At 44.0% G+C, this 25,502-nt stretch overlaps 1 protein-coding gene across 1 annotated transcript; it reads right to left on the minus strand.

The window, feature by feature from the left end:
* Positions 1 to 3,358: 3,358 nt before the first annotated feature.
* On the minus strand, positions 3,359 to 6,116 carry LOC141982600 (uncharacterized). The gene is made up of 2 exons (XM_074944824.1): positions 4,856 to 6,116; positions 3,359 to 3,864 (listed from the first exon to the last, which is right to left on the minus strand). The coding sequence occupies exons 1-2, from the start codon at positions 5,010 to 5,012 to the stop codon at positions 3,401 to 3,403; spliced, it is 621 nt and encodes a 206-aa protein (XP_074800925.1). The 5' UTR covers positions 5,013 to 6,116; the 3' UTR covers positions 3,359 to 3,400.
* Positions 6,117 to 25,502: the final 19,386 nt, after the last annotated feature.

Raw genomic sequence — 25,502 nt, forward strand, 5'->3', positions numbered from 1 at the left:
TTCCCTCCTTACTCAGGGTCGAGGGTAAATGGGTTTCCTCTCATCAGTGAACATGGAGGCTGCATTTTTGTGTGTGTTGAATATTGATGCTGAGATAATCACACATAAGTGAGTGGCTTCCCTTTCAGGTCGGGGAAAAAAATCACAAGGTAGGCCAAAGACAATGTAATTTAATTATTAATTTAAAATCTTACGATATTTTTGGTGTCTGGTTCATGATTTTTGAAAGTGTGAGGTTGGCGATATTGCTTCTATTCAAGGATCTCAAAACCCTTCACAAAGGTTAATGAAATTAGCATCACAACACCTCTCTGATGTAGAAAATATTACCTCTGCATTAAACTTGGGGAAACTGAGGGAGAGAGAATTTAAGAGACTTGCTCAAGATTGCGTGGGATTTCTGGAGAAAAAATTATTAATATTTGAACAATATCCCCTGCATTAGGGATCCCTATTTTGAATCCAGGTCAGTGAGGGCCAATCTGCTAGTGTGTGCCTTCTCTCTCCTCCCTGGCCCTCAACCCTTCCCCCAACCCTTCAGTTTTGGCTCTCAATTAATCCTAAGAGATACCTGGTATAGAGAGAGTTGCTGAGAAACAAATCACTGACTGTCCTTTAGCACTGTGGGGGAGAGGGCGTGAGTATTGTGGCAGAATCAAAGGAACAGCTCGAAAGCAGCTGGAGAGCTTTGCAAAAAACACAGAGCAGCTGCATAGAGAATGCTATGCACAATATTAATTATACCCATGTTATGGAGGAAAATATTAAACATTGCTCATGTAAAGAGTACAGTGTGGGGACAGCCAGTGACACTATTTCACACTCCCCAAGGTACCTCCACTAGGATGGGGTTTCACCTAAGATTCCAGGGCTGTCAAGCTGTGACAATTTGAATAAATTGAGATTTGAAATGTGTCATTGAAACACACAGGGTAAAATCCTTCATCACAAGCAACAGAGACCTTAAAAGCACCTTTAGAAAATGAATAATAAAGTTAAGGGAGTGTCCCTAAAAGGAATGAAACTTGGGAGGGCTCAGATTCCCTGGGAAATTCATTTTCCCCACCTCTTCCCAGTGAGATGCCTCAGCCTTCTCCTCACTCTCTGCACTCTTAATGATCTTGCTCGAGCAAGTAACCAATCTCTGCTTGATTTACAGGGCCCTTTCTATTCTCTGAACTGTCTATAATTTTTAAAATAGAGTTGAAGTTGAGATTGCAGTAAAATCAGATTCATTTCACATATTTAAATGAAAAAGCAAAAATAAGACAGTAAAGATAGCAAGGGTCTAATTTGCTACATGGTTCCAAACATACACTCTGACATTCTTACATGCATAGAAAACAGATTTTTTTAGGTCTTAAAAACAATTGTACACATACCAGACTAGAACATCCAATACCCATTTTGCTTTGTGGATTGTTTATAGATATTCCCCTAAACTACACCAGTTATCATTAGAAACAGTACATATCATGTATCTTTCTGGTGCAAGGCGCCCCTGGCATTGCTTCAGGGTGTACTGGTCAATATCTCCTATGTAGTCTAAGGCCATGTCTACACTACGAAAGTACTCCGATGTTACAGAAGTCGATTTTTGGGAACAGATTGTATAAAGTTGAGTGCATGCGTCCACACTAAGCACATTAATTCGGCAGTGTGCGTCCATAGTACCGTGGCAAGTGTCGACATTCCGAGCAGAGCACTGTGGGTAGCTATCCCACAGTTCCCGCAGTCCCCACTACCCATTGGAATTCTGGGCTGAGCTCCCAATGCCTGATGGGGCCAAATATTCGTCGCGGGTGGTTACAGGTAAATGTCGTCAGTCAACTCTCCCTCCCTCCGTGAAAGCATCAGCAGACAATCATTTCCTGCCCTTTCCCTGCATTGCCCAAGCAGACGCCGTAGCATGGCAAGCATGGAGCCCATTCAGCTCATCACAGCAGATAGGACCATTGTAAACACCTCGCGCATTATCGTGCAGTTTATGCAGAACCAGCACCTGAAAAACCAGGCGAGGAGGCGATGGCAGTGCAGTGATGAGGACATGAACACAGATTTCTCTAAAACCGAGGTCCCCAGCAATTTGGAGATCATGGTGTTACTGGGGCAGGCTCATGCCATGGAACGCCAATACTGGGCCTGGGAAGCAAGCACAGAGTTCTGGGACTGCATGTTTGAGAAGACTCCCAGTGGCTCCAAAACTTTCACATGCGTAAGGGCACTTTCATGGAACTTTGTCACTTGTTTCCCCTGCCCTGAAGTGCAAGAATACCAAGATGAGAGCAGCCCTCACAGTTAATAAGTGAGTGGCAATAGCTCTGTGGAAACAGCTACCGGTCAGTCGGTAATCAATTTGGACTGGGCAAATCTACTGTGGGGGCTGCTGTGATGCAAGTAGCCAACGCAATCACTGAGCTGCTGCTATCAAAGGTAGTGACTCTGGGAAATGTGCAGGTCATACTAGATGGCTTTGCTGCAATGGATTCCCTAACTGTGGTGGGGCCATAGACGGAACCCATATCCCTATCTTGGCACCGGAGCACCAAGCCGGCGAGTACATAAACCGCAAGGGGTACTTTCCAATAGTGCTGCAAGCTCTGGTGGATCACAAGGGACGTTTCACCAACATCAACGTGGGATGGCCGGGAAAGGTTCATGACGCTCGCGTCTTCAGGAACTCTGGTCTGTTTAAACGGCTGCAGGAAGGGATTTACTTCCCAGACCAGAAAATAACTGTTGGGGATGTTGAAATGCCTATAGTTATCCTTGGGGACCCAGCCTACCCCTTAATGCCCTGGCTCATGAAGCCGTACACAGGCACCCTGGACAGTAGTAAGGAGATGTTCAACTATAAGCTGAGCAAGTGCAGAATGGTGGTAGAGTGTGCATTTGGACGTTTAAAGGGTTGCTGGCGCAGTTTACTGACTCGCTCAGACCTCAGCAAAACCAATATTCCCATTGTTATTGCTGCTTGCTGTGTGTGCTCCACAATATCTGTGAGAGTAGGGAGGAGACGTTTATGGCGGGGTGGGAGGTTGAGGCAAATCGCCTGGCCACTGAATCCAAGCAGCCAAATACCAGGATGGTTCGAAGAGCACAGCATGAAGCGCTGTGCATCAGAGAAGCTTGGAAAACCAGTTTCATGACTGGCCAGGGTACTGTGTGACACTTCTGTTTGTTTCTCTTTGATGAAAACCCACTCCCTTGGTTGACTCTAAATTCTCTGTAAGCCACTCGCCCTCCCCCCTTCGATCACAGCTTGCTTGGAAAGGAAATAAAGTCATTATCATTTAAAAAACATGTATTCTTTATTAATTGATTATAAAAATAGGGAGATAACTCACAAGGTAGCCCGGGTGGGGTGTGGAGGAGGGTAGGAGGGAAGGAAAAGGCCACTTCAATACTTGTTGAATGACAGCCTTCTGTTGCTTGGGCTGTCCACTGGGGTGGAGTGGTTGGGTGCCTGGAGCCTCCCCTCCCACGTTCTTGGGCGTCTGGGTGAGGAGGCTATGGAACTTGGGGAGGAGGGAGGGCGGTTAAACAGGGGCTGCAGCAGCAGTCTGTGATCCTGCTGCCGTTCATGAACCTCCACCAGACACTGGAGCATGTCCGTTTGATCCCGCAGTAGCCCCAGCGTTGCCTCATGCCTCCTCTGATCTTCCTGCCGCCACCGCTCCTCACGCTCATTGGCCACTTTCCTGTACTCTGCTATTGTGTCCTTCCACACATTCTGCTGAGCTCTGTCAGAGTCAGACGACTGCATGAGCTCAGAGAACATTTCATCGCACGTGCGTTTTTTTCGCTGCCTTATCTGAGATAGCCTTTGGGACGGAGGAGGGAGGCTTGAAACATTTGAAGCTGCTGGAGGAAAAAAAGGGAGTGAAGTATTTTAAAAGATACATTTTACAGCACAATGGCTATACCCTTTCACGGTGAACAACGCTATTCACATTACATAGCGCATGTGATTTTGGTACAAGGTTGCATTTTGCATCTTATATTGAGTGCCTGCATTTTTGGTGTTAGAGATCACACACGCAGTGCCAGGCAACTGAATTTGGCTTGCAGGAGGCCATGGTAAGCCATAGTCTTTTGGCTTCTGCAACCTTCATGACAGCAGCGCCCTCCTCTCCCATACCAAGCAAAGCACGTTGAGTTGGCCATTTAGTGCTGTGGTTTTCCTGTTAACGTGCAGCAGCAGAAACCAAACTAACACCCCCCCACCACCACCACCATCCAATTCTCCGGGATGATTGTTTACTACTCACCCCACCGCGTGGCTGGTATCAGGGAAGATCCCTGCTAGCCAAACGCAAACAGCTCAGTGCCAATGCCCCCACCCCCACACCGCATGGCTAACTGCGGGGAGGATTTCTTTTCAGCCACAGGCAAACAGCCCAGTAGGAAAGGCCACCTCTGAATGTCCCCTTAATTAAATTCCCCTATTTCAACCAGGTTACCAAGAACAATATCACTCTCCTGAGGATCACACAGAGAGATAAAGAATGGATGTTGCTTGAATGCCAGAAAACACCAGGACCGTACGCTGCCAGGCTTTGTCATGCAATGATACCAGATTACTTGCTACTAGCATGGCGTGGTAAAGTGTCCTACCATGGAGGACGGAATAAGGCTGCTCTTCCCAGAAACCTTCTGCAAAGGCTTTTAGAGTACCTCCAGGAGAGCTTCATGGAGATGTCCCTGGAGGATTTCTGCTCCATCCCCAGACCCATTAACAGACTTTTCCAGTAGCTGTACTGGCCACAAATGCATCCCAAGTCCACAGGGCTACTTAATCATTAAAAAACGCTTGCTTTTATAACATGTATTATATTTGAAAAGGAACACTCACCAGAGGTCCCTTCTCTGGCTTCTTTGGGTTGGGAGGGTATTTCAGTCAGGGTGATAAAAAGATCCTGGCTGTCGGGGAGAACAGTGTGCTGTGTGCTCTCCTCAAGCTCATCCTCCTCCTCTTCCTCATCTTCCCCGTCCACAAAATCCTCAGGCATGGCGGAGAGTACCCCATCATCGGAGTCCACGGACAGGGGTGGGGTAGTGGTGGCGGAATTGCTTGCAGCTCAGTGTAGAAGGGGCATGTCTGGGGCTCTGTCCCAGAGCGTCCGTTTGATTCTTTGGTTTTCTGGTACTCTTGTCTGAGCTCCTTAAGTTTCACGCGACACTGTGTTGCATCCCTGATGTAACATCCCTCATGGCCTCGGAGATTTTTTGAAATGTTTTGGCATTTCATCTTTTGGAAGGTAGTTCTGATAGCACGGATTCCTCTCCCCATACAGCGATCAGATCCCGTACCTCCCGTTCAGTCCATGCTGGAGCTCTTTTTCGATTCTGGGACTGCATGGTCACCTGTGCTGATGAGCTCGCCTGGCCAAACAGGAAATGAGATTCAAAAGTTCCCAGGGCTTTTCCGGTACACCTGGCCAGTGATCTGAGTTCAGAGTGCTGTCCAGAGCAGTCACAATGGTGCACGGTGGGATAGCTCCCGGAGGCCAATACCTTCAAATTGCATCCACACTAACCCTAATTCAAAATGGCGATGTCAATTTCAGCGCTAATCCCCTCGTTGGGGAGGAGTACAGAAATTGGTTTTAAGAGCCCTTTATGTCAAAAAGAATGGCTTCGTTGTCTGGACAGGTGCAGGGTTAATTCAATTTAACGCTGCAAAATCCGACAAACTCGTAGTGTAGACCAGGCCTTAGAGCTGGGGATTGGGTCCTATTTGGGCTCTGTCGTTGGTCTTCTGTGAGACTTTGGCCAGTTACTCAACCTTTCCATGCCTTGGTTTATTCATCTATAAAACAGATATTTATAAATAGGGAAGAGATTAAGCTTCATTGTTTGTATCTAGGATTTCAAACATACCAAAGTGTTAGCAGGCTGGATCTGGGCATTTGATTCAGCTCATTATAGAACTAGGGTACTTTTATGAAAGTCTGAACCCGATCTGTGTTCACATTTCAAACACCCACCAATTTTCATAGATATTCAAATTCGGTATTTTCATTGTAGCCTGTCTCTATTTATAAGTAAATAATATATAAATACCTTACAAGGGCAATCTGATGATTTTAATGAATTGTTTGTAATATGCTTAGAGATCCTTAGATGAAAGAAGTGAAAAGTGTTGTTTGAATATATTCTCTTATAATTCAGTGCAACTCACATCAGACCAGGGAGGTAAGGACTGGAAGCTGGCTATTTTAAATGATTGATTTCACTGTACAAACATCAATACAGCAAGTGCACAGGGAGCAAGGGGATTCACAGTTGTAACTAAGTTCAGCTAGTGCAAAATAAAAAGCATGAGTTCCCGTGCATTAAGAAAAGCCATATATTTCTTATACAGATCAACATAATGCACCCAAAAAAGCCAACACGGAGGGGAAAAAAACCACTGGGTTCTGTTTCTCTTCTGCCTTGCCCTACATTTAGTCATTTACCCATGTCTGAAATAGCCACAGAACGCTGCCATTCTGATCTGGTGGCATTTTACGTTCACTTGGCAAAAGTACAGGTGACTAGAGATGATATGTGGTCGTGGAGAACCCAGCTTTAGATAAATATAAGCCTGTGCAATCAAAAAATGCACTCATACTTGCCTGCCAGTCATCAGCACTTAGCAAGGACTCCAAGATTCACATGTGCTGCCCAATTTCCATGCAGACTCTCTAGCATACCTTTAATGTCAGTACTGCTTTAAATACCATACACCAACTAGATACGTGACTCTCGGCAGCTCTATAAGCTAATAGATCATAAAAGCACAACATGGCTTTTAGCATGTGCATCAGGAAGGCTTTCACAACAGCACACTTACAGCTACTAGCTATTCTCCCTGTTATCATTCTCTCTCCTTTTTTAAGCCCCTACACACTGTTGTTGCCTTATGGTGATTATTTTTGCTGCCAGAAGAGCCCTTTGCATATTAGCAGCCATTAATCCCATTGCATCAGCTGGTTTAATTGGGCTAGGCTGCTCTGATTCCAAACCTCTGTTTCTTTTTCCCTAGCCCCCACCCCCCGTGATGTTTAAGGGATGTACCAAATCTATAGTGTTTCTACATTTGAATGGAGCACATAAAAGCTACTTGATCAGGTTTGATTAATTGGGGACACTTATGATTTAGAGGTAAGGAAAAGGCCTAATCAGGGATATAGAAGGGAGCAGGGGGAAGAGGGCCCTTTTTTTATGAAAATGTGGACCTCCCCACAGTAATTCCCCTTCAGCTGTTGCCTCACAGATGGACCTTTTAATTGAATTTTCTTACAGGCCTGAGGGAGGGAGTTCATTTCAGGTCAGGTGAGGCAAATGAAGTGAATCTAATGGCTGTCGTTTCTTTTCACTGGAAGCACAGAGAAGTGTGGTTTTGTTTTTTTCTCTTTCAGCTTTGCTAAAAAGTTTCAATTAAAAACTGAAACACACAGGGCAGTTTCCAAGAGTTTGTTGTCTTCATTTCACCACAAGTGGCAGTGAGGTCAGCAGAGGGAGAGATTTAAATCAGTTTGTATCCTGTTTTGCTGTTGCTCCCGTAGTAGGAAGAGTGCAGCGTGTGTATGTTCACAAACACCATGTGCAATTATACTGCTACTTTATGTAAGTGGATGTAGGTGGAGCAGGGGTCTAGGAAACTTTTTCTTATAAGTCTACAAACCTGTGCATCTTGGATTACTGAGTTATGCGTCACGGTAGTAATCTAGTTGTTATTTTTACAGCCTGATAGGTATGCATGGCATTTTACAGGCACAGAGACAAGTCCTTGTCCTAAGAAGCATACAAGCTAAGGTCTACATCTAAACTAGGAAAACAGAAAGGGACCTAGGGTGGCCCAACACCATATACCAGGGTTTTAAATATGATTTGCCCTGTCTAGACTAGAAACAAAGTCAGATTTAAAATGTGTCTGTTAGGCCCAGGTCTACACTATGAACAGTTTGCTGGTATAGTTATGCCAGTATAGCTAGACCGACAAACGGTCTGAATATAGACACAGCTCACAGTGCTACAGTAATAAATGCTATTGGCAAAGAAGTGCTTTTGCCAGCATAACTTCTATACTGGTTCCCTGAGCTGAACTAGCAACATCACTTCTATGCATCTACGCTATGGCTTTTGCTGGCATAACAATGTCAAAAATGCCTCACCAACCACAGTTATTCTATGCCAGCAAAAGTTTCTAGTGTATACCTGGCCTTAAAAACATGTTAGTTAACCTATTTTATGACACAGTCTATTTTTTCAGTCTAAACATGGCCTCAGTTAGATGTAACACAACATGGAGGAACAAACAAGAGAGAGAGATAAGGGCAACAACAGTAAGAGATTGTGAATTAATCTTTAAAGGCTTGATCCTGTTGCCACTGAAGTCAACAAGAGCTTTGTCGTTCACTTCAGTGGAAGCAGGATGGTGTCATGACCTGTGGGTTTTGAACCCAGATCCTTAGGGGTCATCATATTCCAACAATACACCCAATGGCTTAGTGTAGACTCCTTGAAGCTCAGCTCAGGTAGGAGGTTCCAGGCATGGGCCCCACTTGGTGGAACACCAGAGCTACTGATCAGCTACCTCCCCCTGCTTAAGCCAGGAGGAACATGAAGTTGTTTGTACAACTGGACTCTACCCTGGTTTGAGCTATTCACCCAGCGCTACCTGCCTTTGTTTCCTGATCCCAAAATTTCGGGTTTCCTGACTCAACCAGTTTCCTGGTATCTGACTCTTAGCTCCTGAGTTTCTGGTTCTGAATTCCAGCTGGAATGGGGACCCAACCCTCGCCATGCTAAGCACCAGGCCCAGTTCCCTGCATCCCAGCCCTGACAGATAAAGCCCCAGATGCATTTGGTTTTGTGTACATGGTTTATAGATCTTGTTATTTTTCACACTTTGTCATTGATAATGGCAATTTGAGGTGGTAACTGCCATTAACTTGCAGGACTGGAGATCAGTAATGATAACCTAGTGAAAAGAAATGAATTTGGAGGAGGTATTTGAAGGAGAGTGAGGTTGCATGATACACAGCAGCAGAGAAGATGTTATGGGCACAGTGTGAGAAAAGGAGACCATGGTGCATGCAGCTGTGTTGCTGTGACTGTTGCTCTATACTGTGCCTCTCCTCTAAATTTTAGGTCTTGCAGAGACTAGCCACCATTTTTTTCAGATGAAGAGGAGACAGACACTGCGCTGTCATGGAGATTTTGCTGGCTTATATCCTGTTTCGTGTCTCTCAATGTAAAACAAGCCAGTCAGACTGAAAGTACCCATTTGCTCTTGTGTATGAAAAAACAGAGACCAGGGGAGTATCAAGACAAACTGGGTCAGCAGATTAAAAGGTGTATATGGGGGAACAGTTGTCTTGTGTACATTCTGGTGCTGGTGCCTCACACAATATCTGAAAAGCGAATTGTTTAAAACTTTATAAAAACCACAGCTTACACTGTGAGGGAGAGAGGAGAGGGAAGAGACGCAGGAGTTTACTCCTGAACGTTTCTGCAAATTTGATTGGTGTGGTTGTTCACAGCAGTAGATTCTGGAATGAAGCAGAACAGGTGAGGGAGATCCAGCATGGGTTTGAAAGGACAGATAGCGAACATCCATATCCTGTGAGCATTTGGGCTGATATAACCACACATTAAAGCTACATTGCTCAAGGTAGATACACCACCTTCCATCCTTCTCCTCATACATTTATTAAGGACCATTTCAAGTTTTCTAGCTTCTTTTAGGGACATGCACTTGGTATTTTGCAGTTTCACTGGTCCATCCAGCACCACTCCCTTCAAGTGCTGGGTTATTTTTAAGCCCTGTTCATACATCAAACCCAGCACCAAAACACTTTTCTCAAAATGCTTCTGTGATAGAGTTTGGGGACAGCACCTGACAGAATCATACAAGCCTTATTACTATTAACTTTAAACATCCCTATTTCAGGGCCCCAAATGGAAACAAGCAAAGATAGCAAAGCCACTGGCATCCTTCTCTGAGCTGAGAGAAGAGGGCCATGGAGGGGGGTGTCATGTCACACCACAGTGTGAGGGGGGAGGGGAGCACAGATTTAGGGTCAGATGCTGTCTTTGGGAAGAAGGGAGATAAAAGCGCACAAGCTGAGAATTTCAGTTGAATTCTGTGCTATAAGCACAGCAGAGTTTAGGCCAGATCCTAGCCTTTCAACAGTACGTAGTGGGGTGTGTGGATCTGGCTCTGGGAGTAGATTTGTAGAGCCACACTTTAGAAACAGGTCTGAACTCCAAAGAATAACAATTGAATCAACTGGTTGCATGCAATGTTATTGTGTATTAATATGTCAAGTAAGGTCTCTTATGAAAGCTTGTACAGTTCTGAACCTGATGGTCACTAGGAGATACGTATACAGGTGATGGTTATGCACGTACACCTGTGTAGAAAACTGTAATTGTACCTGCGGTGCAACTACAGCATCAAACTCACAAGTGTGGTAAAGCAATCCGGCAGGGAGGGGGGACATCCCAAGCTAGTTGTTTACAGAAAATCAATTTCAAGTGCTCATCCAGGGTCCAGCCATGAGACAACGATAGACCATTAAAGTTAATGGGAAAACACTGAAAACTTGAAACTGAAAAGAAAAGCCTAGCCTTAGAAAACTAGGAAAGGAGGGAATTCTCCCTACCCTGATTAACTGAGGCCATGTCTACACTAGTGAGCTTACAGCAGCACAGCTGTACCAGTGCAGCTGAACCACTGTAAGATCGCTCGTGTAGCTGCTTTATGCGGAAGAGAGAGAGTTCTCCCGTTGACATAATTAAACCACCCCCAACACACGGTGGTTGCTATGTCAGTGGGAGAGTGTCAGGGAAGGGCTGTTGGTGTCACTCTGCAAGGAGTAGGAGGCTGGTTGTAGCCAGGATGAGACATTTAGACTGGCTACTGGTGTCAGAGCTGTGACATAGCATTAAGGTACCCAAGGATGCTGGGGTGGTGGTAACAGAACTCCTTACTGGTCGGAGTGATCTCAAAACATCATATTAATATTCACAAAATCACCTAAAATAAGATTCAAAATGTATTAATAAAGTAAAAAACAGGAATCTACAAGACTGAAATTTCAAAAGAAAAGAATCACCTGATGCAAAAGATTCAGAGTTCTGGGTAGAGAAAAATGGGTACCAGTTTCTCTTTACATAACAAGAATAATAATAGAGCTGGATTCTAGGTCATCCATGAAAATACTGTATTTATATCTCATTGTAATCCATTCACTGGTTTATGGATCTGAAGTCTCCCAGGGAGCATCACAAAGCCACATAATGTCGCTGAGTGCTGGATTTTGCATTAGGATACTTGATGAAGCTGACAGATGTATAAAATCACAGGCAGCCAGATGACTCCCGAGAGACTATACATCTGTGGATGCTAAAGAGAGAAAGTTATTCCACAGCTCAGGTAAGAAGAGTTCAGTTATTAGTTTACATTCAAAGTTTGTCTTCCATAATCGCTACCTATTTCTGGTGGTATAAACACTACTTAATAGTGTTCTATGACTACACATGCTTTTGGGCAAACACATCCCCTTTTGGAACGACGTCTAGTGCAAAAGTAATGAGACATAGATCCAAAAGACCACCCTGTTTGACAGATAGGAGCCAACGCTTATTTGGGAAGTCCGGCAAAACTCAGTCATGTCTCTCCACTACTTACAGGTAATGAAATCACCTAAAATTAAGTAATATTTTTAAATGGCATAGCATGTTTAATTACACCCTGATATTCACACCAGTATCTCCATGCATCTATGTACTTTTGGGGGTTTCCTTGAAAACTCTTTATAGTTAATACTTGGTTAGCTGATCATCTATCTTGGGTATTTATATGGCCCCATTACTGTAGTATCGGAGCACCTTGCAACCTTTAGTGTACCTCAACAACGCTGTGAGATAGAGAAGTGCCATTATCCCCATTTTCAGGTGGGAAACTGAGATATGGAGAGACAAAGTGACTTGCCCAGGGTCATATAGCAAGTCTGGTAGAGCAAGGAATTGAACTTGTCTTTTAAAAGTCCCAAGCTAGCACTCTAACCACTGGACCATCCTTCTTCTCTGTCTTCAAAACATAGATGTGCATCATTGCCTAGGTGCAATGGTCAATTGTATGTTGCATCATGTTCTGTACATCATTAGTGACATCCTATATAGTTGGGGGGAGCTGGCAGTTCAATAGCACTAAGTGCCAGTATTACATGTTAAATTACACAGGACGCTATTGAGCACGACAAAATAGAAAGACAGACACTAACCGTGTCGTGAAGATCTTTCAGTCTAAACAGGCAGACAGTACAAATTAGACACAAAGTGCATTGCAAGAGATGGACAGAAGGGTGCACTGCTAGGGGGGAATAGCATAGCACTTTTCTTCAACTGACACTGCTCCTCGTAAAGGCCCTGCACCCTGGCCTGCCCTTCTAAAGGCAGTTCCTGCTAGGGTTAAGATGGAGGAAGTCCCCTCTAGAGCCCAAGTCCTCTTTGTCTAAAGACCACTTTTGGCTAGAAGCATTCAGCTTAAGTGGGGGATTAAGGGAGGAAAGAACTAAGTGTGTGTGGGGGGAGGAAATGTCCTCAAAGTCTAATAGAAGAATATCAAGATCACAAGGGGGCATTGCCAAGATGATAATAGCAATCACATTCAGTAACTAGCCTCGTAGACTAGTACTTTCTGAGATTGTGGTGTAGAATCAGAAGTTTTTGAGTAATATAGCTCAGGAACTATTTATCCAAAGACAATACTTGACTGCTACTACCCTAGGACATAGTCAAGATTGCACCCAAGTTCTGTAAAACCCAAAGAGACATTTACATGGCATCTTAATCAGAACCCATGCTCCACTTTAATTTGGAGTTATCTGCACCAAAAAAATGCTTGGTTGCTTCTGATTCAGTGTGTGCAGTTTGGTGCTGGAAATCATACCAGGAGAGTGTTCGGTTGCCCTGACTAATGGGGTTGAATTTGGAGATATAATATTCTCTTAAGCAGTGCTTGCTACTTATAGTCTGAGGAACAGTACACTAAAGAGAGAAGGAAGCAGCATAGCATGACTGATAGGGAGATAACCCTCAGCCCTGATCACTGCATGTAAGAAAAAGGTTATTTGGTGTCAGTGTAGCTTATTACATTTTCCCCTCATAGTGAAACCACATACTCCCCAGTAACAGTCAAACATAGGGAGTGCAAAAGCCAGCAAAAACACTGTATAATCACTTAGTGAGGTGTGTCTTACAACCTAAAGAAGGCAGAAGCCGAAGCACAAATTTATCTGTGACTTAAACCCACCATCACGTTTGCCTTCACCAATGAAGAAATAATCTACAAGTGGCATAGCCATGTGTAAATTAGTCATCTTCTTCCCTGTGCGGTAGTCACATCAGATCTAGGCCATCAAATTCTGTGTAAAATGAAGGGTGGCATGGGGGTAAGGCACCAGACTATGAGTTCAAAGAGTTCAACTCCTGACTCTGCCACAGACTTCCTCTGTGGCCTTGGACAAGTCATATAATCATGCTATGGCTGGGTCCACCCATCTGTAAAATGGGGAGAGCACTTCATTCCTCTTCCACTGCTTTTCCTAACTAGTCTATTAGTTTTGTAGGCAATCTGGGGCAGGGGCTTCCTTTTTCTTTGTGCCTAGCGCAATGGGAACCCCCAGTGCTACCACAATAACTAATCCCATTTTTTCCACCTGTAAAATGGGAATAATCATGCTGAGTCCTTTGTAGAGGCTTTAGGTTCTACTGAGGGAAAGGAGCGGTTATTAATAAATAATCATGTGCAAGAGTTCATCATTGTGTACAGAACACACATGTCTGAAAGCCATTGCAGAAGCACAGCATTTTGTGATGAACACATTACAGTAGGACTTTGTAAAAAGGTTGCCCCAGTAAATGATTGACTAGAGTAGTAAAGAGATCAAGGAAATTGTTCAGGTTGCATCACAGAACCTCGAATCTCTGAAGATCATGGGAGTCTAAACACCCCCAGGTTCCTATACTTTCAAAATGATTTGTCATATGTTATCTAAAAGATGCAATTAGAGCAAAGTTGTTGGGTACTGATCTCCTATGGGCAAGTAATTCATTACTTTCTCACTCCTCCTCTTGTGGGAAAGTAATGAAATACTCCATTCACTCTGTGTGTATTGATACTTGATTGGTCAATATAAGCACAGTACTGTGCAGTAACAAACACTACTGGCCGTAATTTATTATACTGCCAGCAGCCTGAGCCTATCATGGTAAAAATTGCATTGCCTTTATTGTGCTACAACTGAATGGACTCAAATGAAAAATAAGACAAAACCAAATACAATCTGTCATGCTGAAGAGATCATGCCCGCAGCATGTTTTTGCGCCAAAAGTAAAACACCCTGTCTACTATGATAAGGTAAAGCACCCGATACAATTATTGCTATTTCTACCACCTATTTGTGTTCGGAACAGAAACAGCAAGCCTCTGTCTATAACTGGCTGTGCAGTCAAACTAGGAATAACTAGCTGGGTGGCTTGGTAGATAAAGCATTTAACTTTTCCCCTTGGGATTAAGATTTAAATCTGCTATCTTACCCCAAAGGTCCAAAGTGCAATGTGCTTCCAGTTCAGCGTCCAGTGATTTACATCACAAAACCAGCACAGTCCCACTCCCAGAACTGAACTGATGTACTGTGCAGGATCAACTACCTGCCAGAGACAGAGAGGGCGTTACCTCCAGCTGACTTGATAAATCCTTTGGTGGGTGGTTACGCAGCAGCTGCACCCGACACCTGTGGATTGAAGATAAAAGGTTTTCGCTTCCGTAATTGCCAGGCGATTCTTAATGAGATGTTGCTCCACAGCATGTTAATAAGATAAGTGCTCTTTTCAGAGTAGAACCACATTGTAAAATTGACTCTCTCTATTCTTAACTCATGACTTGTGGGAAGAAAAGGAGGGGCAACAACAAGAGTTTGTTTGAATTTCCCAGCTTCTTTGTTTTACTTGTCCTCAAGCCTAACTATTTTAAAGTGAATTTAGTGCTCGTAAGGGTGGAGGACTGGCAACCCTGGTCAGTCTGAAGTCATCTCGCCACATTACACTTATGTATGTCTACTACATATGGTCCTGAATCTACCATTTCATATAGGCCACCAAATAGCCCTCAGATGATAAATTCCAGTTATTACTTACTGACTGGTAGCTGGATGATGGAACTTGGGGATGGGTGAGGGGTTTAAATGAGTTTGCTCAAATAGGTAGTAACTGGAAGTTTCAGAGTGGTACCCGTGTTAGTCTGTATCAGCAAAAAGAACGAGGAGTACTTGTGGCACCTTAGAGTCTAACATGCCACAAGTACTCCTCGTTCTTTTAACTGGAAGTTGGTACTATCGGATGCCCGTTCAGTGACTTTTGTGAAGTGAGTGCAGTGATCTCATTACGTTTCCTGCTGGGGTCCACATCCCAAAGCAGGCTACCACAGTTGGTACTCTGTGTTTGCTGAGAGTCTTCCCAGAGGGGCAGCCAGGCAGAGGACTGAGTGGGCATAAAAAATGAACTATCTACTCATGCATGGAAGTGGTGCTCCCATGAAAAGACTGAGGCACTGTCGTGGCAGACTGTAGGGTACTTTTGTTCTGAGACTACCGATGCTGCAGCCACCACACAGAGCAATAGAGGACTTCAGTCACCAAGGTGTCAGCCCAGAACCCTTCACAGTAATTAAACTCACTAATTAAACAATGGCACAAATCCCGCCATCCTCATTGCGGCAAAATTCACACTGAGAAGAACTGCCTGTCCTGGGCGGGATTTAAACTGGCATCTTAGAGAAAGGCTTCACTTCCTGTTACTGACGCCCTGGGTCATGCAGTCTCCTCTGTTAAAACCTCGGTGCCAGTTTAAAAAGTTTTTAAACATTTAGCTATGGAAAAAAGTGAGAGCACAGCTATAAAACCCAAGAAACCAAACTGGCCCCTTTTCAAATCCTTCCAGGATCTTGGGCAGGGATTTAGACTCAAGTACAATAAATGCTTAGTTATGCCTTAATTGAACCCTACAGAACCATCCCCAGCTATCATATTAATCTCTCCTTTTGGAACAGAGATATAAAGTGCTCTGAGCACCTGAAGAGAAGAACCATACACTCATCTATACATTGGCCCCTTCACAACAGCCTGATCTGAACCCAACCGTCTTGCCACCCTCTGACAACTACCTGACCTTTCCTGATCTCCTTTTATCCCTGCTAATGAATCCACAAACTCCTTCCCCTTAACATCCTCTGACTCCTCCCTGATTCCAACCCCTCAAACCTCTCCCACCTCACTGCCAAATCTTCTGTCCCGATCATAACAAGTGCCAAGTCCTGAACCTTCTTGCTGCTGAAAATGCCACATCAAGCACCTTATGATCCAGTTTCTCTCCTGTTATTCTCCTGTTGACGCCCACTCACACACCCAAACTGCAATACAGCCTTCCTCCCAAACACCGCCGACCCCTCTTGATTGGTACCCCTCCCCACACAGCACACTGTGGTATGCTGACTGCTCCCAACCCCAGTGACGAACATCTGGTGTCCCTCTCTCCCCCGGCACTCCCTGTGTCTACATGTGAGATCCACCTGGAAATTAGATGGCATTTTAAGGGATAAAAAAGTGGATATTTCCACCCAGAAGGCTGTACTGGCTCCTTTGAAGCCATTAGTCTATTATATAAATCCTTCCCCTAGTTCACAGACCAAATACATTGTAATGACTCTGTAGGAACCTGTCCCATGGGGTCACCTTGACTGCTCAACCTTGTGCAACATGTCCCAAGTGACAAAAATCCAAGCACATTAAATGCTTCTTGAAAATATGCTGTGTGCAGGTGAAATATCCAGATTTTCAATCTCAGGATCTTTAGTGTTTGATGGTTTATTTCCAGAACACTCAAAAGCACTAAATTCAAATAATGGGTTAAAAATTGAGCTGAGCTGAAGATCAGTTCACAAATTTGGAGCAAAAAATGTTGGCAGTTTCTGATTTGGATAAATATTCAGTTTAATCTGTGGGGCAAAACCTCACCTAGCTGTATCAATTCCAATAAAGACATACCTTCTGGATAATTTCTGTAGATAAAACTCAGTTCAGAGAAAAGCACGTACTATCTTCTTTGAATATAACAGCAAGCATAGTAGCGGTGTTGGCAGGGAATATATTGCTGGACTATGAGTTGGCAGGATTCTTGTCATCATCTTGTCAGGGTTGTCAGAACAACAACGGCATGCACCTGAGGTAAGATTTAATAAGTATTTCTATTTTGTTTGTGAAATGTTTAAGCTAGACATTCAAATTACAAAATCTAAAAGTATCAAATTGTTAGCCTCCCAATAAATAAATAAATAAAACACCATACCTGAGTTAATCCCAGCTGCTAAGGAACTTCCTGAAATTCTCCATGAGCTCTGACTGACTCTGGTTCATTTGTTTTTTTAAGCAGAACTGCAGAGACATATGAAGCTTGTGGAGGCTAATTAATTTCATCCAAAACTCAGCATGCTCCATCTTACCTGTATCGCCTGTTGTATTAATGTAGCTGGAATAAATGGGCTAATGACGTTAACATAAGCCAGTCACTGTCCAACCCTGAAGAGTTAAACAAGGTTCAGGGTTTGATATACAGAGACCTCAGCCTGCTTCTTACCATGGCAAACACACCAGTAAAAATCCTTTTAACCTTTTATTATAGACACAGAAATGAAGGAAACACACTTGAAACATTTAAAATGTAAAGTATAAAGTAAGGCTTTAATTTTAACAACATTTCTTGTTCCCTTTCCCTGTAGCTGGAGAGAGTTTTAGAAGGAAAAATCCTTTTGTTTGACAATCTCTAAGACAGTATTAAAGATGGTAATAACAATCCTTTTGGAGAAAAGAAAGGAAGTTAGTTCAGCTGGCTCCACTACTCCACTGATGATGAAGGTCCGGGGCTCCCAAGACATGGTGGGGGTCATAGGGCCAACTCCATGGTTTCTCCAGGGTTGGAAAACCCACGGGGGAAAAAATGGTGGGTGCTGAGCACCCACCAGCAGCTCCCTCCCTGCCCTGCAGCGTTTGCCACTCGCAGGCAGGTCGCACTGATCAGCGCCCCCGGCCCTGCACCTCCCACCTGCCGTAATTAGCTCTTTCACAGCGTGCAGGAGGCTTTGGGAGGGAGGGGAGGAGCGAGAGGGCGGCGCACTGTGGGGAGGGGGCGAAATGGGGCAGGAAGAAGTGGGGCAGGGTGGAGCAGGGGCGGGAAGAGGCAGAGTCGGGAGGGGCTTTGGAGGAAGGGGTGGAGTGGGGGCAGGGCCTGGGGCAGAGCCAGGGGTCGAGCACCCCCCGGCACACTGGAAAGTCAGTGCCCATGGTGGGGGGTGGCAGCCATGATAGTGAATCTTGCTCCAATAGCCTCCATCTGTTCTTTTCTCCCCCAAAACTGGAGCGATGAGTGGAATAGCCCATCTCCTCATCATTTTGTCCGCCAATTAGGCCTAGTTTCCAACAAACCAATTTTGGTTAATTAATTCCTAGTTCCAAGTCTTGTTTTCACCGAGCATGATTTCCACATAGTCCTTGAATCATATCAATGTGGCCTTCTTTTGTTTGGACTAATTTAGTCTCTCTGGTTTTCTTGCATCTGTTCATAACATTCATTATTGAAAGCAACATGACCCACTTTCCATCAACCTTTGTTATTATGGGTTATTGTTACATCTTATGAACTTTCAAAATTTGTTTTTTAAACAATTGAGCTTAAAATTAGGGTAAATTTGTAGGTCCAATTATCACAACATGCACTCCTAGATATCTTGGTGAAGATTTTTGAACCAACAGGTTTCTCTACCCTTTGTAGCCTTGAGTGAAAAAGGGAGAGAAAGACCAAAACAGAATTTAGATGCTACAGTTTTATTTTAAATCAAAAAGTTACATACGTGGATGTTAACTAGCGATAGCCGAAATTATTTCTCACATAACAAAAAACCTGCCAAATTTTGTAATTGGAAATTCTTGCAAAAACTTGGATTTTTCCCAAGATTTTCCATTTTTCAAGAATTTTCTATGGCAAGTTTTATTGGGCATTTTTTCTGTTATGGTGATCACTTTTCACAGGGTTTCATTATCAGCTGTGATTGCTTATCTTAGTCACATGTTGGGATTTTCAAAATTTAGAACTTGTTTACAAACATTTTCAATTTCATAATTGAAAAAGTTAATTTTGAAAAATTTGGATTTTCAAGGGAAAGTCTATTTTAAAAGATTCTGCAGATAATTTGGAAAAATGAAAAGTTGGTCCATTTCAAAAACCAACAGAAAGAAACCATATTCAAAATTTCTAAAAAACTCTTATTGATATTTAGACCAGGTTTAGTGGTCACCCAAACAGCGGAAGATAGTTATGTAGTCAAAATACGAAGGTTTATCTGAAATAGCATACTGCCACCCCTCAAGCACCTCTAAATTAAAACCTGGACAATTTCAGCAGAAAGCAATTTTTAAGCTAAATGTGAAAAAAGTATTTTAAACCATTAAATTTCACTTTCCTCTGTATTCTGTGGTTCTTCTCTCCCTTCCATCTTACACACTTGTAAAATTAACACTGATGCTGTGTCATTTTAAAAGAATCCAATGGATTTTTTTTCCCGATTCTCTGAAAAAAAATTATTACTTCCCAAGCTGAGACTTTGCCAAATTCAGCTTCAAGGGACTGTTTACTGCCAAGTGAATGTCTTGCTACAATAACACCATAACATAACTTTATTCCTGCAGGGAAAAGTAATTCACTGAGCCCCTTTCGAAACCACAAAACTTCCCTTCTTCCCTCCCACATTAGACGTTTTACTTCAGGCATCTCTCTCTCTTGCTCTCTCTAAGACATTGTACAGCAGGAAGTCTGACCATCAAAGGAGTGAATGTTATCTAGAGTCTGAAACACAGGACCGAGAGCTAGGACTTCTGGGTCTGTTTAAAGATCTGCTTTACCTTGGGCAATTCATGTACCCTATCTGTGAAACTGAGATAACAAGATTGCTGACCTTATATGGGTGTCACAAGTGTTTAATAATGTTTGTGAAGTACTTTGAGATCCTTGGAATGAAAGTCTCAATGAAAATACAAAGTAGTGTACAAGGCTGCTCCTTGCATAAAAGTGGGACAAGATGATACTCTCAACTACACTGAACTCAGCCCTTCCTGCCTTGGGACTATGGAATCAAGCAAAAAACAAGAATTCAGTCCTCCCACATAGCAATAATAGCAGCTACTTTCTTTTCAGTCTGACAAAAGATGTGGCCATTTTTCTCTCCTATAGGCAATTCCATTTTTTTAAGGGGCGCTCCATTAATCTTTTCCCCTATCATCTTGCTGTACAATGGTCTTCCCTACAATGTGATAGCAGCAGCTGGCATGCTATTTTCTTCTGAGGTATAGTCAAATGCTGGCCTTTTGGAAGGGGACCCATTTTGTCCCCTTTTGCCATATGTTCCTTTGGATTGAGGTGTTTAATACATCCATTTTCACAGTAATAGTTCATGTGTTTTTTCCCCTCTTCTGTGTCTTTTACAGGAACAAATGAATGAATGTCTGAGGAAACAGGAGATGGAAGTAGGGATGATACACCAAAGCCTTCTCTGGGCAGGGTTTTGTTTTTTCTTTTGTACCTTTCTCAAAAGGTTTGTGCCTTTGGCTCGCTTTGTGGCCAAGATCAGGAAGCCACGTATGCACTAGATGAGGAAGCAGTCATCACAGTTCATGGCAACTGCACCTGTATTCCCCCTCAATGGTCCAGCAAGGGCACCCATTCTTAGGCTTCTGGCTTCCCCAGCTGTCACTTCTCTGGGGTGGAGATGTGCATCTCACTCCCTCTTGATCAATATTTCCAGGCTGCACAGTTCTCTGCCTGCACTGTGAATTCCCCAGCAAGTCTGACTGCCTAAGCAGGCCTTGTTTTCTCCTCAGAGGCTATGGACAGCGTAATTGTTCACTGTTATAAGGTACCACGCAGCTTTCCTAAGCTATCATATTTATGCTTACGGTGAAAGCATGACAGAGAAAACAAATTAAAACAACAGAGGAACCTACACACATGCGAATAAGGTTACCCCAACTCCAACAATTCCTCTGGTAGGAGTCAGTCCTTCAAACCCTAGCAAGGGTGTTTTTGTTTTTCTTTCCTTTATTTTTATGGTTACAAATTCATAACTGTCTTGGCCCTGAACAAGCACCCACCATGAATCGGAGTCATTTGTTTATACAGTTTGGGCCTCTGATCTTAATCTCGTGTATCAGGTGATCATCAGAGAATGGTCATCTCTCCCCAGGGCAGAGTTTCCAAAGGCTGAGATCATGCACAAGCAGAGGGGGTATATTTGCATACACCTCCCCCTAAGGATTTCCTGGGAACCCCACTTAACTTTAATAGCTCATTCTTGTCTGGCACATTGTTTCAGATAGTCCTTTGAAGCTCACAACATTTCCCAGGCTTTAAATTACTCATGTCTCCTTCCTAGAGACATCACATACAATCCCATAAGAATACATAAATATCTGCACAAATATTTTTAAAACAATGAACTACTAAGATACTTAAACTTAATTCAGTAAAGTTTGTCCAGGATATTGCAGGAAATTGCCATATCTGTCGCAAAAGTCTCCTGGAATGACCTGTTGTTGTTATTCAGGTCTGGTAGTTCCTACAACATGTAAGGCACTTTCCAAACACAAAAGAATGCAGCTCCCTGGTCCAAAGATCTGAGACCTGCTCTACACATGGCTTTTATGCTGCAATAACCATTTCAGTTAGGTGTGAATTGGTACCAATAGCTACACCAGTAGTGTGGCCATAATTATACCAATATAAAGCAATTTCCTATCAGTATAGATTATTCCCCTTCCGTAGCTATACTGGTATAAGGCACCTTTATACTGATCTAATTGTGTCCACACTAGAGGGGATGTGATGCTTTATAACTTTACTGGTCTATTAAAATGGTTCAATTTATGGTTAGGTGACAATAGTCCACACCAACATAACAACTAAATGATTTTTTTTTTTTTTTTTTAGTGCAGGGTGGGATAGTTATACAGAATAGCTTCAACTTCCACAATCTAGCTATAATCAGCCAGTTTCCTATAAGAATTCCAGCTGAAGTGAGCCTTTAGGAAGAATTTGAATGTGGAAGGGAGTAGCACGTTCGCAGGTCACTTCAGGAAGGATGTTCTGCACGTAGGGGATGTAATGGAAGAAGGTGTGACATTTTGGGGATCACCCAGACAGGTCATTGCCTGCCTTGTAAAACTTTGGCATGCCATACAGCTGTGGTCCAGACTCCCAACCCCAGTAGCCAGCCCACAAGGATAAGGTCTCAACATGGCTCTCACCAACCTAGTTACTCCTTGCAGGGTGACACCAACAGCCCTTCCAGTCCTGGGTCTCCCCAAATCCTTCCTCCCCAAGTTCTTAATTGCCAGATATTTGGACTGTTCCCACTCTTGTTTGTCACCCCCGGAAGTGGGAAACCAGTCCCCAAGTTATCAGTTCACTTTAGCACACACACTCCACACAGTTTGCTTCCCCTTATGGTTTCATTTTTGAATCTGTGTTTTTTCTATTAAATAAACCTTTTGTTGATTTTTACCCCAAACATCTCTCTGTTGTGCAAACACATACAAGTTATAGAGTCAATAAATAAATAGAACCTTGGGCTGTACGTGTCTGTATTAGATAAAAATCCCTTCCTAATACAAGTTACCTCTTGCCTTTGCACAGTTTCCCAGCATGCTCCCTAGCTATAGGAGGGGCCCAGCATTTCACAGACAGCTTCCCACTTAGAGGCTTTTCCTCAGTTTCTTCACTTCAAACCTCTTCCATTTTCAGAGGGAAAAGTTTTGTTATAGTTTTGTTTTTCCTTCAGTCACTGTAGATATTCCAAGTGGTGAAATCCCCAGTTTTCTCAATGTCTTTCCATTAACTCTAATGGCCTATCCAGAGCCATCCCTTAGGTATGGTGAATTGGGGCGACCTTCCCCCAGCCCTGAGCTTGGGGGGCCCTGCGGACAAGGAGGTGAGGTGGGTGGGTGAGTAGGGTGAACAGGCAAACGGGGAGGCAAGCATAGGCGGGTGGGGGGAGGGGCAAGGAGGCCCCCCCCCTTAGCAGATACTCCCCACTACCAGCATCTCCTGCCTGCTGGCAGACCCTGCCAATCAGCGCCTCCTCCTCCCTCTCAGCGCCTACCATGGATCAGATGTTTCATGGAGGGGAGGGGAGTGAGGGCACAGTGCACTTGGGGGAGGGAGCAGAAGAGGGCAGGGAAGAGGCAGGGCAGGGGCAGGAAGAGGTAAGGGTATTGTAAAAATTCATTTAAAGGCTGGCCAGAAATGCTGAAGCTGGCTATGTAGGGTCCTGCAGCAGTACAAATAATTATCAATAGTAATACGGTGGGAGTTGCAGGTGCTCAGCATCAGGCTCCAAGTGCCTCTCTCTTGAGAACTATTATTTCTTTATATCATGGAAGCACCTAGAGCCCCTGCTCGGAGTCAGCAGTTCTGTTGTACAAACAGAGAGGTAGACCCAGTTCCTGTCCTGAAGAGCTTTCGGTCTAAGAACGACATGCATGAAAATTTACAGATATCTGAGGCAGTCTGGGATGTATTTCTTGTGTAACTCAAAACTGACTACACCGCTCAACTTACTCTCTACCTAGCCTGTCTGGTGTAGAGTAAACAAAAGCCCTATCAGACCACACAAGGAAACAATGTGGTTCTCAGTAAACATTGATTAGCTGGGGGGGGGGGGGGGCGCGTGAAATAATTAAGAGACTTCTTTTCAAGATTTCCCCTCCTCCCACACACCCTTTTTATTGACTGTGCTATTATTGTATAGCAAACAGCCTTCATAGGAAAATCCCGCTTCCACCTACTCCCGTCCCACTCCAGCCAAAGTAAGGCAGGAAATGAAAGTTCACAATAGGTCATAACAATACCCAGGATGCTGAATTTACCTTCACTGGTTGGGGTTGCCTCACCACTCTTAACTGCCAGATCCAAGGGAAGACAAGAGCATAGGGAATATGGCCACCCACACCTAATGTGCAAATAAATTCCATTTCCTCTGCATTGTTATTGCATATTTGCCTCATATGGCTCTTACTTCTTATTCACATGGTCCTGGCTCCCACCAGCTGCCCTTCTTAGGTTCTCACTCTCAAGGCTCTCCAGCCACATCTTTCTTTGCCTCCTCCAGCCCACTGCTGCCTCTTCTGGACCTGGTTCTCTCTGCACCCTGTGCGTGCCTCTGTCTCTGCTTCCTCTGGCCCTAATTCTCTTCCCTGGTCCCCAGTCTCTCTCCCTCCTCGCCCCAGCAGTGGCTCTTTCTACACAGTGCCTTGGAGCAAGTTTGTTTAAAAGCTGAATAATGACATATGTGCATCAAGAACAGGTTGCCATTCACTCGGTGTGTCTATCGGCTGCCTGCCTATCTCCAGAGACCCTGTGTGGCCAAAGGAGTTTTATACCGTATGTATTTCCTTTTGCCCCAGTGCATTCACAGCAAGTGGCGCCTCAAACTCTAACACGGCTGCCACCGCCAATGCATCAGTTCCATGATTTTCACATTTTTTGACTTGTGCACGGTTTTTCAAAACCAAGCAAAATCCCTTATCTTCTCAGCTCCCTGCCCCAGGCCACTAGGCTGGAACAAAGTAGCCCCCAAAATGTCAAACATGATGAAAACAGTGGTGGGGGAGGGAAGGTGGGAGGAATTGCCATAGAGACGACTGACCCCATTCACTGCTCTGGGTTCCATGGCAGGTTTCCTGGCTTAACATCAAACTTGATAAACCCTGTGCGGCTCTTAATATTCCACACACCCCCACACACACCCCATCACCACCTTTTGAAAGATTTTACCAGTCAGAGACCTTCCCAAACCTCCAAACAGGAGATGCCAGTAGAACCATCCCTCTCTTTCTAAGTGGTACCGTAGGCGTGTTTAAGTGCTCCACTGTAAAAGGGCCTGCTTCTATCACTGTTTGTGGGAGGTTCCCCCATGGCTCTGTCCATTTTACAGAGTCATTTTACACTCTGTTTCTGGGCAATCTCACCTGCTCACACAGATTCAGGTAGCATGTGTATGCTATTGACTTACATATCCAGCTGTTCACCACTGACCTGTCTCCTTCCACCCAGCCCCTCATTCTCAGCCCAGCCCCTCATTCTGATGTCCCCTCTTGGATGTCTTGTCTCCAGCTTAAACTGAAGGCCAAAAGGAAAGACCTGATCTTTCCTTCCTCGTTTTCTTCACTTCCTCCATTCTGTATCACTGTCCCCACCACTGCCATCATCTTCAAAGCTCATTATAACTCTGCCCCTCCCTCTTATCCTCCCTTGTCAAGTGTCATGTTCTCCTATCCTCATCACCCCACCAGCGTTGCTGTCCTTGACACCCATTTGACAGCTTCTTGCAAATGCACTTCCAT

This window comes from Natator depressus, chromosome 2 (assembly GCF_965152275.1).
Source record: "Natator depressus isolate rNatDep1 chromosome 2, rNatDep2.hap1, whole genome shotgun sequence".
NCBI classification, from domain to species: domain Eukaryota; kingdom Metazoa; phylum Chordata; order Testudines; family Cheloniidae; genus Natator; species Natator depressus.

Bases quoted from the DNA above. Each gene is read 5' to 3' on its own strand.
- LOC141982600 (XM_074944824.1), bottom strand. From the start codon at position 5,012: ATGCCTGAGGATTTTGTGGACGGGGAAGATGAGGAAGAGGAGGAGGAT. The intron at 3,865-4,855 runs GTGAGTGTTCCT...TTTTTCCTCCAG, and splicing joins AGCCAGAGAAGGGACCTCTG to CAGCTTCAAATGTTTCAAGC.